The 13692-nt window shown below is 31.9% G+C and overlaps 4 protein-coding genes across 9 annotated transcripts in view; 2 read left to right on the top strand and 2 right to left on the bottom strand.

The window, feature by feature from the left end:
* Positions 1 to 1780, bottom strand: part of LOC135793148 (uncharacterized) — a 33320-nt gene extending 31540 nt beyond the window's left edge. For 4 of the 6 annotated variants that reach the window (XR_010548527.1, XR_010548533.1, XR_010548532.1 and 1 more), the window contains exon 1: positions 1063 to 1776. The gene's annotated coding sequence lies outside the window, so the exon portion shown is untranslated. Of the gene's footprint in view, positions 1 to 1062 lie in introns of all 6 variants that reach the window. The other 2 variants (XR_010548526.1, XM_065303964.1) reach the window with 1 other exon arrangement.
* Positions 1781 to 2550: 770 nt separating this feature from the next.
* Positions 2551 to 4788, bottom strand: LOC135793147 (probable RNA 3'-terminal phosphate cyclase-like protein). Its single transcript, XM_065303963.1, is given in 5 exon segments — positions 2551 to 3181; positions 3259 to 3332; positions 3335 to 3562; positions 3659 to 3844; positions 4366 to 4788. Coding segments are annotated over 5 exon segments (1137 nt in total). The 5' UTR covers positions 4661 to 4788; the 3' UTR covers positions 2551 to 2827.
* A 146-nt stretch (positions 4789 to 4934) lies between these two features.
* Positions 4935 to 7345, top strand: LOC135793146 (uncharacterized). Its single transcript, XM_065303962.1, has 3 exons — positions 4935 to 5899; positions 6020 to 6370; positions 6811 to 7345. The coding sequence occupies exons 1-3, from the start codon at positions 5177 to 5179 to the stop codon at positions 7057 to 7059; spliced, it is 1323 nt and encodes a 440-aa protein (XP_065160034.1). The 5' UTR covers positions 4935 to 5176; the 3' UTR covers positions 7060 to 7345.
* A 1029-nt stretch (positions 7346 to 8374) lies between these two features.
* LOC135793983 (otoferlin-like) overlaps positions 8375 to 13692 on the top strand; it is a 38548-nt gene continuing 33230 nt past the window's right edge. The window contains 1 exon segment of the mRNA XM_065305107.1: positions 8375 to 8627. Within this exon segment, the coding sequence (XP_065161179.1) occupies positions 8549 to 8627 (79 nt within the window). The 5' untranslated portion in view covers positions 8375 to 8548.

The following is a 13692-nucleotide window of genomic DNA, read 5'->3' as shown; positions in this document are numbered from 1 at the left end:
GTTGTAAACAAATAAAGCAAATAAAAACTTAAATTTTTAAGTAAATTTACTATCAATTAACAGAAAAACGTTTTTTGTCATAAAACTAAACAATAAACAACACTTTTTTGCATTTAAATCATTTAAACCACATAAAATATTAATTATTTTGACATATTTATATATTTATTATGCTTTGTACACCTTTAGAGTAATTATTTATTAAAATTTCACTTTCTATCGACAGTGAGTGTATCTACATGTATAGCAACGCCCGCGATTATGAGCGCGCATACCCGAAAGGCATCATGCCTTGATAAATCCCGGAAGTAATAATTAAAATTAAATTTGCAAAAAAATGCAACGTTGAACTCGAAATCCTTCAATTTGTGCGATTCAGACCGATTCGGAAAGAATTAGAAACGATATAATTACAATCACAGTGATAATACGGTAAAAACTATAATAATAATAAAATAATAATAAAATCAGCAAATTTCATGTAAATAATAAATTAAAGTAATTAGCAGTTAAACTTGGCACAAATGTGCAACAAATCGTTGCTTGGATGCACGACATATTCCAGTTTTTATGCGTTTTACAGCCACATTAAGTGCAAACTTGGTAAAAGTGATTGTGAATTGTGTCGTCTACGCGCGTTGATCAAAATGGCGACTGTTACCATTGCACAAATTTCATAAAATTTCTAATTAACTTTTAATTCAGTTGCATTGTCTCACGGTGAAATGTCACATTCACTGCTCACGCTACAATTTATATTTTAAAAAATAATGCACGGCGTGTGGTAGATAGCAATTAATAAATTCATTAAATGAGATTAGTACGAGTATAGTGTTGTGCCATTGAACCATGATCTGCAATTTGTAAACATGCGCACAAAGAACACCGGTGACCGGCGTACATCTACATTAACGCGTTTTGATTCACTTTCGCTTTTACGTTTATGTTTACGTTTCGTTGCGATTGCTCTATCTCGGGCATCTCGATATGCATGAAGTGTGTTTGCGATCATTTCACCGTGAAAATGTTGAATTAATGAAATGCCAAAAAATGTGTACTTACATGTTGGTTAGAAAAGTAAACAACTTTTGTTTGTTTCGCTGTCTCTGCTTCAACGTGGGTGTTCTTCATTTTGTAGAAATGTTAGGTTATGATGAGTAATCATGTAATTTTAACTCGTTTTATTAATGCTTTAAACCGATTTTCTTTTGTTGTATAGCAATTGTTTTGTTTTTACCGTGTTATGTAACGTAGAAGAAAATTATAATCGTACGTAATCACGAAAAGAGTTGAACCATATAAAATTAAACTTGCACGTTTCCACGTTTTGTTTCACTTTCATTTTGTTTAATAAGCATTTAAAATTACATGTGCAATAATTACATTTAAAGAAATGAACATCTTTATGTAGTCTTTGAGGTTATTATATTTTGTACTGCGTCCGAAAATCCGGTTGTGAACTAGTTTTAAAATTTAACCACAAGTTGTAAACAAAACACTACTCGGTTAGTGGATGTAGCATAATAATAATCAAAGTCATGAAATTTCAATTATTGTCTCGCTTAGATAGATATTGAGTAAACTTGAAAAAAGCTTACATGCTTAAATTATAGTAAAGTGTGGCACTATTGTAACGGCACAGATACATTTTTTAGGTTAGGTTAACATAACCACTGAAACCACAATGTCGACAGTTAATTTTTTGGTGAATTTTATGCTAGGTAACTTTCTAGATGTTTAGGCAACCAAACATACATCAAATAAAAGTAATTTATTAAATTATTGTATGTTATAGGAAACCAACGAAATTAGTTTTCTATAAAAGTTCCCACCGGTATTAATCTACCCCAAGAGAACAGATGATGAATTCTCCAGCAAGTCAAACAATGATCATCAAGATTCATCAAGTTATGAGAAAAATGGTGCTGATATTGACCATGATCATGATTTAATGCCACAAAGCGGCCATATTGGACATAGTTACTACACTTCTCCAAACCATATCGACAACCAACTTGTAAAATACGGCCAGTCTGATAAATATTTCCTACTGAATCCAAACTTTTTGGAGCATCTGATACAATCCGAGGAGAAATTCTACGTGAGAGAAGTGGAAAAGAAGCCGAAATATGATAACTGGTTGACGTGGTTGTTTGGTATTGAAAGTCACAAGGAGAAGTTTTTGCATAACCACAATTTTGAGCTGGGACCTGCAATGAGTTACGCACATTTTGCTGATACAAAGTTTCATAATGAACCTGTTTATACGTATCATCCGAAAAAGCCTTTGAATATTGTTCCTATTGAACACCAACATCATGAACTTGGTGATAATATTCATCATTTGCAACATGTTGATAGTATTCCACAGATACATCATCAGCATGATGATGTTAAGCCTGTTGTTGAACATATTGAAGGTGATATCAAGTATGATTTTCGGACAAAAACACATAGTTATGATAGATAACTGTGGAATTTAGAAAATTGTAACCATATTAGCAAAAATTAGAGATAAACTTGATGGGAGGTAGATTAGTTAGGCACGGATTTTGAATAATGTATATAATCAGCAAAAATATCATAGAACTACAAAAAGCACTCTTGATGAGAATTTTCAAATAAACTTTAAAATATTTGAAAAGAATAACCTCTAAACGTTAAAAAGCGCACCAAAACGTTTGGATTATGAAGTTACCATGTTATAACCCTTTTAAGATACTTTTGAAACAATTTTGTTTAAAAATCAAAGAAAATCACTTTTTATATAAATAAAATCATAAAACTTTAGTTTTTTGTCAAATAAATTTAATTAAATGTAAAGACACTAAATTGTCCTTTTACTAAGATTTGTATAACCAATTCCTACGCACGTCAAACTTACTTTGTTAGCACCAGCCACAATTTCATCATCGTCCTGCTCCACTGGCTCAATTTTAAATGTAATCCCAAAGAATTCATGCAAATGTTGCAGGAAATTTATCGTGTACCCTGTTAGAGGACCTAAGATTATTTTCGACACATCTTTTTGACCCAACGCCATTGATAACAGCGCTAAAGCTTGACTACACGAATCTGTACAACCGCCTAAATAAATTTCCTGCAGTAAACGATGGGCTGCAGCCGTTCCAATATCTTCAGGAATTGAGGGGTCTTCGCCGTTTAATTCAGTTTTGCTCACCTTTAAAATAAAGAAAAGCCATATTTGCAGATCTATTCAATATTTTCAATTGAAAATTTAATCTTAATTGTTTTTACCTGTTCAGCAGAATAAAAAATCCCTTCGGTTGTTTCCGCATATAAATTAATACCAAATCCGGGACTTTTACCGGCATTTTGCCTCTACATTGATCTGTATTAATGTAAACATCTGGTAGAAATTTTAGCAGCACACCTTTTGCAGTATCAACCATTCGGTTTGCAATAGCAGGTGATATTCTTAATGCGTACGCGGTTCCTCTTATACGTTTTACCATACCGGATTCTAGGAGTTGCAGGGGTCGTACAGCTTTTCTGATGGGACATTTTAGGATTACTTCACCACCTCCAAGTGGTGGCATACCTAATTTAAAACCAAAATGATAATATGTGATTTAAATCATTTAATAAATTGATTTTGTATTACAATATTAAGTGTTTATTGAGTATTTAATCATACCTCGTTTAGTAATCTTTAAATCCAAGTCCTCATCCTCTAAAATAAACTTTTTTAAAGTGGAAATCATCGACATCTTGACATGATCGACTGATGGGTCGATATTATTGGCTGTTACTCCTCTGAGGGTTGCATTTAGGGGTACTTTGCAGAATAGGCCAAGCATGAGCAACATTTCCAAGTAATATCCTTAAAAACATTATTTTTACTGATTTTTAAAGAGAAATATTCAAAAATTTACAATCAAAAGAAGGAAGAGTATAAATACTTTAAAAACCACGTTTCTAAATTAATATTATAATTATTTCAAAGGGAATTTGAGGTGTAAACAGTCTAAATATAAATCAAATTTTAAAATTATCCATGAGTCAATAAACTTAATAATATCTCAAAATCAAAACAAGTTACAATAATAAATTTTCCAAAATTACACACTAAAATAAATTCCTCAACTAAATAAACAGAACTTATTTCAAAACCAACACAATCTCAATTGTTCTTATCAAAACAAATCAAAAACACAATTTAGACTGCATTTTTCAAGTTTTAAAATTTTTATCTTACAATTTAATCTACTAATTTTTCCATAACAAAACACACTTCATATGAAATACACAATTGATGTCTGCAAAAATAATCTTCAGACTAGATCATGTTTATGATAAAATAAACAAAACAAAAACATAAAACTTGTAAACATGAATGTTTACCTATACTTCTCTGTTGATTGCAATCATGTTCAATATTGCCTCCATGCAGCAACCCAGGTTGAAAATAAAGAACTGTACCAGTCTCATTCAGTTCAATATTAGTACCATTTGTTAACTTATCCAGAAGCCTCACCAAACTGACTTCATATTCTTTAAGCCCTGGTTCATCAGAAAGCGTTCGGATTTCAATAATTCGTACAGGTTTACCACTCAACACTGACAGCGTAAGCCGTTGTCGCAGATTATTACTGCCTTTATATACAAGCACGTTATTCTTTTTAGATATCGCAGGCATTTTAAATTAATTAATTTAACTTTTAAAAGAATATAACATATCTTGTAGGTTACGAATGTAAATCGCACATGCTGTGCATGCTTCAACTCAGAATAATTCCCCGCAGATGGCGCAAGCTGTACCACAAAATTCCCGTAATAAACCGAGTGTTTCTAATAAAATTCAAGAAGACTCTCGAACTTTTCAAGAGGATAATTGCCGATTTTAACGACCCTAAATATTAATTATACTGTAGATGTTAATCATTTTAAGTATCAAAGCACCGGAAACCATTACTATCTATATTAATGCATTACATAAGTAAGTTTTGATGTTTTACACGAAGTAGGTACGTTGAAAATCTCACGTAACTTGATTGAATTGCTCGCAATTTTGCACGTAAATGTCGTGTCAGCTGGTCGTTGGTTCGTCTGGGTGCTTGAATGGCTTGAATAAAACACAAACCCATCGAAATGGAAACAGCACTCACTTGAAACCGCTGATCGAGTGCGCAACTTTCTACTAACAAACGCGACAATGTTCGCATCAGCTGCTGTGATTTTCCTTCAGAACCTTCAACAAGATGACACAACACTTAGCAACCATCAACAGAGATTCAACAAATTATTGCAAGACATCCAACAAATCAGCTACAAAGTGCACATACATCACCTACGAGAAGACACCGACCTAGAAACGACCTTAACCGAATTCTTAAAATTACATGACATAGTGATAACAATTGGTAATCTTACTGAGGAATTATTCACTGCAGTTGCTAAAGTTTACGATGAGCATTGGACTGATGACTGTAAAGAAACCAGCAGGGAAATTAATGAGGATTCTGACAGCAGTGAGTACAAGTACTTTCAGATCATCACGGAGCAACAGAATCACATCTTGAAACTACACAGGTTTTATTTTATTGAATCTGACTGTGTGGATTTGGATTTTACTCAGCTTTTGAAACAATTGAACAGTTTTACAAGAAAACCGGTGTATTCAAAAGTGTTTCACTATAATAAAAGTGATAAGAGAGCAAATGAGTTTGTTGACAAGTTAATATCTCGAGAAAATGGTGTCAGGTGTAAGAAACTAACAGAAAATGAAGTGATTGTTTCCTCAGGGAGTATCGAAGAGATAAATGCTTTGCATCAACACTTTGTGGATAGCTACGAAGTGGAGAACAGTTTTGTTCTTGATGAATATGAAGAGGAAATCTTAAATTCACCTTGTATATTCATTCAAGAAGCAATTCAAGTGAGTAAATTCATGTTTTGTTGGAAATCTATGTCAAAAATTCAAAATGGCGTCGATTTACTATCAATAATTAAATATTTTTTTAGTGTGACTAATGATATTCTCTTTAAATATTTGCAGTACATAAAGGAGTGTTTCGATTTGTATAAACCCGAAAACGTGTTTATTTGCTTTAACGGCGGAAAAGATTGCACGGTCTTGCTACACCTGATGATGTTAATACTAAGAACATACTACTCGAATTTCAATCGACCTGTTTTCTGCATGTATGTTCAATCAAAGAAACCTTTCCCCCAAGTGACGGCCTTCATAGATAAATTAAAAAAGTACTATAATCTCGATGTACACACCTTGACACTGGGTATTAAAGACGGTTTAGCTGCAATCCTCCAGGATAAACCCAACTTGAAGGCTTGTTTGATGGGCACGCGACGCAGTGATCCATTTTCGGCGAATCTGCGTCATTTTCAAGTGAGTTATAAACAAATTACATGAATTACACGTTAAAACATTAAGGTTTATCGTGATTATGCATTTGTTAGTGTTTATTTTCGACTTGTTTTGATTTCGTTGAGTATAATTGCGATTACAACGATTTATTATTATCAACAATGTGGGATTATTACATTATTACAAAACACAGTGATTAATCACATGCAATATGATGTGTTTTGAAATATTTTCCTTTTATATTCTTTTTTATACTTTAAATTACTTAAGAAATGCATCAAAAATATTGATTAATTTAGTAATACAATATGTAAACGAGTAAAAAGAGGAGCCACTTCCAGTTTTTATCATTTATCATTATCAACACGCGCGCTTTCATATTTAATTTATATTATATGCTTAAATATATTCATTATAAATTTAATATTTGTGTAATTTATGCAAATGTGATTAATTCGCAGGCGACTGATAACGGCTGGCCCGAAATCATGCGCGTCAGCCCGCTGTTGGACTGGGAGTTTGCGCACGTTTGGGATTATCTGCTAAGCTTCAAAGTCCCCTATTGTTGCCTCTACGACGAAGGATACACGTCCTTGGGGAACGTCGACAACACTCTAAAGAATCCTCAATTGCTGAACGAAGACACAGGCGCGTATTACCCGGCTTATCGGTTGCTAAAGAGCACCAAGGAACGAAGCGGACGCATGTAGTTAATAAATTGTGTTGATAGTAAGAAAAAGTGATTAAATTTTGATATAAATATATAAATATTGCAATGTTATGCACAGATTTGCATGGGTATTAAGGTAGGCGAGTTATAAAACAATTAAATTGCATATTTTGTATATTTTACAAACACTTTTAGGCAAAGTATCCACGATAATATATTTATTACCAATTATTTTAATGTTTTAACTATAGATTTTTTGTTTTTGTTATTTATAAGTTGTTTTATTTTGTTTATTTGATAGTAAATGAATCTATTGTTGTACTTAACCTTAAATAGTTTTATTTTAACATGAAATTTGTATTGCTGGAAAATTATTCTGGGTTTAATTGTGTTTAAACATGAGAAGAGTATAAATTTCAAAATTTCTAATTATCTATAGCATCTAAAGGGGGTGTAATATGCTAAAACATTGGAAACATTACCCTAATCCTTCACAGATAACCCATTTTTGTATTTTTACGTCCTTTCTGCATTTAATATTCATTTGCTTTTCCCTTGCCAGCTTTCCCTACATTTATCTTATTTGTTCTGCGCGTGTCCTTCGTATATTTAAATTTATGCTGACATTTATTCAGTGTACGAAATGTTCTCTTTGTTCCGAGAAAGGAAAAAAAGGAACAAAACAGGATAAAACTTGTGCAATGGGTTGGAATTGTCACTTGTAAATTAATATTTACTGTTATATACAAGTGGGTACAGTAGGGGAGATTATGACAATTCCAATGCATACCGAATCATACATTTTGAATAATAAAGCATGACAAGTATAAAACGTCGGGTAAAACGCAGAAAAACAAGACTATAGCAGTAAAAATTAGTATAAACCGCATACATACCTGGTTTCTGCTACCTCCGGAACATGATGCAGTACTTTCGGTGGCATAAATCACACTGGCGATCACTTCTAGAATAAAAGAACAAAATTGATAATTTTAACAAAACTTAAGTAAATATTGACAATTTTGTCACAACTAAATTGAAATCTAATATCATTTCATATTTAAGTACACATTTCTGCTTCCGAATTAATAATATTACCTATAGATGTTCTATCTTTTAGCTTTACTCTACTTTTCTGCAAATTTTGTTAATGTTTCACTTTTACTTTCTAAGCACACCACTAGAGGTCGCGGTGTGTCTCATTGCAGCACAAAATTTCACCCAGTTTTCCCACCCGCCCGCGACCTGGTGCGGGTCATACAGCCCTCGGTATTGCCGCCTCCAACGCCACTGCTGCCCCAAAACCTAGGTTCAAATCGTGCGCTCGCCGCCGCCGAACGCCAGTTGCGCACCCGAACGGGCATCGTTCAACAAGTCGCGCGCTCGCTTTCCGCGGCCGGGGCTCGCCGATCGACGGGATTACGGCGCCTCCGCCAAAAGCTACCAAAAATTTTCACCGAAATTATTTCATCCACATAATCTCACAATTTTTTCCATTAAACTTAAAATCATAGAAAAGTGACGCGAAAATGTCGTTGGCAATTCGAATAAAACAGTTACATGTGCCCAAGTGCAAAGGGGAGAAAATCATCAAAGTCGAATTTCGAGGTAAGCAAACAAAAATATAATAAATATTACACATCAAAAGAACAAACAACAATGTTTTCTCTGTAGTGTATTAATTAATAATTGCGTGTTTTATTTTTTCGTTATGATTCGTTTGTTTTTGTTTATTTTTGCGTTGTTGATTGCGATCGAAATAAAAATAATTGAACGTGGCAATGTTTATATCGATTTAATGTTAATTTGTTCTTTTAAACTCTCGTCAGCGTGTACAAGGCTTTCGTTCCGAATTTCTAGGTGAGAGCCCGGCTGAATTTTTAAACACTTAATTTGCTTGCTCGGCTATGGGAGTGTTATGTATTATGATTGATTTTTTTATACAACCCTTGATATTTTATCAAGTACGTGGTTTCACACATGGAAATTTGCATATTTTAAATTAATATCAACGAAATTACATATTTATTTAGTTGTAGAATTAATTTTAGTGTTTTTGCATAAAGTTTTGGCAGAGTTATTATGATGCTGAAATTTTATACATATTTTAATTAAAATAAGATAATTACAAGTCAAAAATACAAAATATTTTTGAAAACATGGAAATGTTAAATTTCCTTACAAAGAAAATTGATTGAAATGAAATTTTTTAAATATGCAATTTGGAATGTTTTAATTTCATATTTATATTAAAAAGTTGCTTTAAAAAGGATAATTGTGAAGAAAAATGTAATATTTTGGTTATTTTTCGTAAATTTTAAAATATAAATAGTAAAAATGACAATTTTGAAAATTTATGTCTTAGAATGCCTGTAAATGCGTGGAAATCTTGGATAAATTTGAAAATTATGAATGTTTTAAGCAAACGATGCAGAAATATGTATTTCAAGAATTATTTGCAGTAAAACGCTTTTATCCGATTTTCTTATGAAAATTAAAAAATAAAACCATTTTAGTGTGAATTCTTCCAGGAGAGCATAAATATTTTAAATAATGAAAATGAACACCATGTTCATTAAGACGCATTGCAACTACAATGAGAATAGGGCTTCACACGAGACGAGACTGGACGATACTATCAAAGGTATCGTCTCGGTCTCGGTATCGTCTCGCAAAAGCGATACGAGACCGAGACGATACGAGAAAAGTCTCGGTATCGTGTGAAGCTTTAAGAAGAACTCAGTTTTAGATCTTTGCAATTCAAAAGTTTAGTCATTTAATTGCTAATTGCATGTATTGTAAAGTAAATCCAAAATACATACATAGTTTAAAATATTAATTTTTAATTGCATCACTTTTAATTGAAAATATATTTTTTAATGTTTCAAATTTTTAAACGTTAATGTATACTAGGGTACAATAATCGAGTTGATTTGTGTTGAAAGTAAGCGGCGCACGTCTACAATTCCTAACTTACCCAGATGTATACAATATCTTTGCTTCAAGAAGTACAGAAAAACACAAAAATATGTCTCCGGATGTGTAAACAAAGACAAAATTTTCATAAAACTTTCAAAAAGTCAAAAAGCTCATGATATTCGGTTACTGACTTGTTATTTTGAATATACAAAAGAAATATTTCACAGATGGTCATATATTGGATTTCATATATTGGACCTTTTCCCATTTTTCTAATAACAACTTCATAAAAAAAAGTAACGAGACCAATAACGAGACCAAAAACGAGACTCGGACTGTGGTATCGGTATCGCCGAGAAATTGATAAAACACGTCTCGTCTCGGTATCGTCTCGCTTTTCCGAGACGAGACCGAGACGATACGAGAAAAGTCTCGGTATCGCGTGAAGCCCTAAATGAGAAAACCTTCTTAACGAAGGGGCATCCCTTAATGCGCTTTAATCTCAATTATCTTTTAATGCTTAGATAATTACACTCTTTTCTTATTTGAAATGTTCAGAAAACAATCAGTATTTATTCGAAAATTCAAAGAATATAAATTTTAAAAGCAGTAACAATCAAATTTAATTTATATGCATATTTGATAATAAATAAGATTACTAACCTTGAATATCAGCAAAATTAAATTGAAAATATGACAAAATGATGAGTAATATTTGCATGCAAAAGAAAATGTTTCGAACCCGTGTTGATGACACATTGCAAATGCGAAAAATACATATTGCAGTATGATGGAAGCGTGTTGAAAGCATGTTAAACGCCACCTGCGGCTGATTGCACCCCGTCACGGCGTTGGCTGGTGCCCGTGGCGCAGACAGCACTTATCACATCACAATTTGCATATTGCAGGTGTTTTCACCAGCCAAGCTGACAAAACACCCAAGTCCTTCCTATTACATTCTATCCTATTACAGCAGAAACATTACAAAATGTTGCTTCCTTTTAACCATACACATTATTGTGCATTACCGTCATGTTACTTTGCACATTCTATTAAGGGATGAATAATGAGTTAACTATGAGTTAATGAATACAGAAAACTAGTGAAAAATGGTATATTACAAAGCAATGTGGTTGAAATTCTTGTTTCTCAATTTTTTTTAATAAAAATGTTTAATAAATGTTTGTTGATAATTGATATTTGGTTTTAAAAATTTGCAAACAAATAAATATACAAAATGTAAATAACTACGGCTATTTTAGAAATATTGTTCTTTTACTAAATGCGTTTATTTTCCGAACAATAACATTTTTCGAATAATTAATTAATCAAACTGGACTGGAATAATGCAGAGTATTGCATAAATGTTCATTTAATTATTCAACTGTTCATTTCATTTGTCTCTTTTTGGTTTAGAGTCATCATACACGTATTGATACGTAATTAATTAATGAACTGACTACGTAAATTTGAATATTGAACATTTAGTTCATTAATATTATTTATCAATTGTGGACGCAAACACAATTTATGACAAAAGATGATTATGATTATAGATTGTTCTATTGAACATGTTTGAATGTATTAATTAATAATATAATTAGAGATATAATAGTATGTGAAGTTAAAAGGCATAAAACAATAGAAGAGTTATTTGCATCTAATTCTAATCGTAATATTAACTCGTAAATCTAATAAATTAAAATATTTTTTTTTATTTGATTTACTTATTTCTTCCTCAACAGTTCGATAGGATTCTGATAAATATATGTATGTTTTTATGTGCATTATTCGAGAATGTCTTAACAGCATAGTTTGATTCAATAGATAATATTTTAATACAAAATTTTCTTTTCACATAAATTACAACATTTTTAAAATAAATCATTATAAATGTTTGTTTTATTATATTAACAATAATAATAAATTAAAGACAACTTATATGAAAGTTCGTTCGTTATAAATAATTTTACCGTTAGTTTTTGATTGTAAAAGCTAAAAAACAATCAATTATTTTAATGAATATCAATTTACCTATTGTAATTATACTTGCACTCAAATGTTGAATGAGTTAAAGTGTTGAATTTTTGATAATTATATTCATTAAATAAAAACGTGTTTGATAAAAATATATAATTAAAAGACGATTCAGGAAATCATAGCAAATATTTTCATTGCGTTCACTTCTATTATGACAAAATTACCATTTTGCCAATCGAATTTCACCCGAATTTCCCCGAAAACACAATGAAACACTAAAAATGTCAAAGTTTACTACATAAATAATTGATTATAATATATATTCAATTTATTTCAGACAGCCAAACTCGATCAATCAACACGTTACCGCATAAAATATTCATTTTGCTCTGTTTTTATATTTGGGTTGCGCTTTAATTTTTAATTAATACTCCACTCACTCACAACAACTGTCAATGCTGTGAATGAGTGTAGCAGAACTTTTGTACATAAATTCTATTTCATTTTGATTGTAATCAAATCGAAGTTTGATGCGAATCGATTTACTATTATCATTTGTTGCTTTATTCATATAAACTCAATCAATTGTTTATACAGCTGCATTCAGAATAATATCAGAAGATATTTAATAGTTTCAGTTAGATATGCAGCACACAGTGCTTTTCAAAGTTCATAACCTTCAACAGATCATAAATTAGGTTAAATTAAATTAAATTTAATTAATGTCAAATGACCTTGACGAAACACATTCTACCACCATTAAAATATAATAAAACATTAACTGGTTGGTTGTCGTCACCGGGTGGATGCCAGCGGTTACTGGCGAGTAATTCGTTTAACATTGTAACGGTTAACGCCGTTATTGCATTAGCTCGACTCACCGAACCACCAACTAGCACAACAAGTGTTGTGGACTGTTGCGAAACAATAAACGATGCATCGGGCCACCTCATCAAAGGCACGCCATGTTGATGTTATGCATGTTGCATACCCATTCCGCATATAAAATACAGCACATAATAATATAATCGAACGTGCATAAACTCACAGAGATGAAAATACACTGTGTGTCAACATGTTAATTTACACGTCATATTGACGTTGGTGATATTCACCCTGAAGCAATTTCCACACCCCCAGCAGGGTTCGAATGTCGAAAGTGTCAATCATTGTAATTTCCTTGTTAAAATTACAGAAAAACAAGTGAGAAAAAAAAAATGAAAAAATTGTTGGAAATGCAAAAGATGTAAATTTGATTAGGTTGAAGATTGACAAAGTAAATATTGACATATTTATAGCGCATATACGAGTATGAGGGGTGATGAAAGGGAAGTATAACGGAAAACTGTCCGACATGGTCGAATGCGTGAGCAAACTTGCAAACTACCAAAGCTAAACACACAACAAACAGCCACATACAAGTTGCCAACTTGCCAACTTGGAATATCAACAATAAACATCCCTTTTAACGGATGATAGGAGCACAAACATCAACAAGTGCGTTGCGCAACTATTAAACACACTAAAATCAAAGTTTCAATGAAAAGTGAATTTTAATAAACGTTTTTTTTTTGTTAGTTCTTTATAGTTAATTAATATTATGGCGTGTTCTAGTGTTTTATTTCAGTGTGCGTGATTAATGTGCGTCGTTAATCATCGTTTTCATTATTGCGATGACTAAACACTTTAGGCGCTGCTTTTTCTAATCTTCTAATGATTATTATGAGCTTATTCTATCTTTGCTAGTGTTAAACAATCTACGACAATGCGTTAT

This window comes from Atheta coriaria, unplaced genomic scaffold (genome assembly GCF_025399875.1).
Source record: "Atheta coriaria isolate IRGN ID8LTWV9N9 unplaced genomic scaffold, Caltech_Dcor_3.1 hic_scaffold_6_pilon, whole genome shotgun sequence".
Lineage (NCBI taxonomy): Eukaryota > Metazoa > Arthropoda > Insecta > Coleoptera > Staphylinidae > Dalotia > Dalotia coriaria.
Note: the sequence above shows the minus strand (reverse complement) of the source record. Positions and strands in the feature narration are given on the sequence as shown.

Coding starts and splice junctions, on each gene's coding strand:
- LOC135793146 (XM_065303962.1), top strand. CDS start 5,177: ATGTTCGCATCAGCTGCTGTGATTTTCCTTCAGAACCTTCAACAAGAT. Junction 5,900..6,019: donor TCATTCAAGAAGCAATTCAA/GTGAGTAAATTC, acceptor AAATATTTGCAG/TACATAAAGGAGTGTTTCGA. Junction 6,371..6,810: donor CGAATCTGCGTCATTTTCAA/GTGAGTTATAAA, acceptor ATTAATTCGCAG/GCGACTGATAACGGCTGGCC.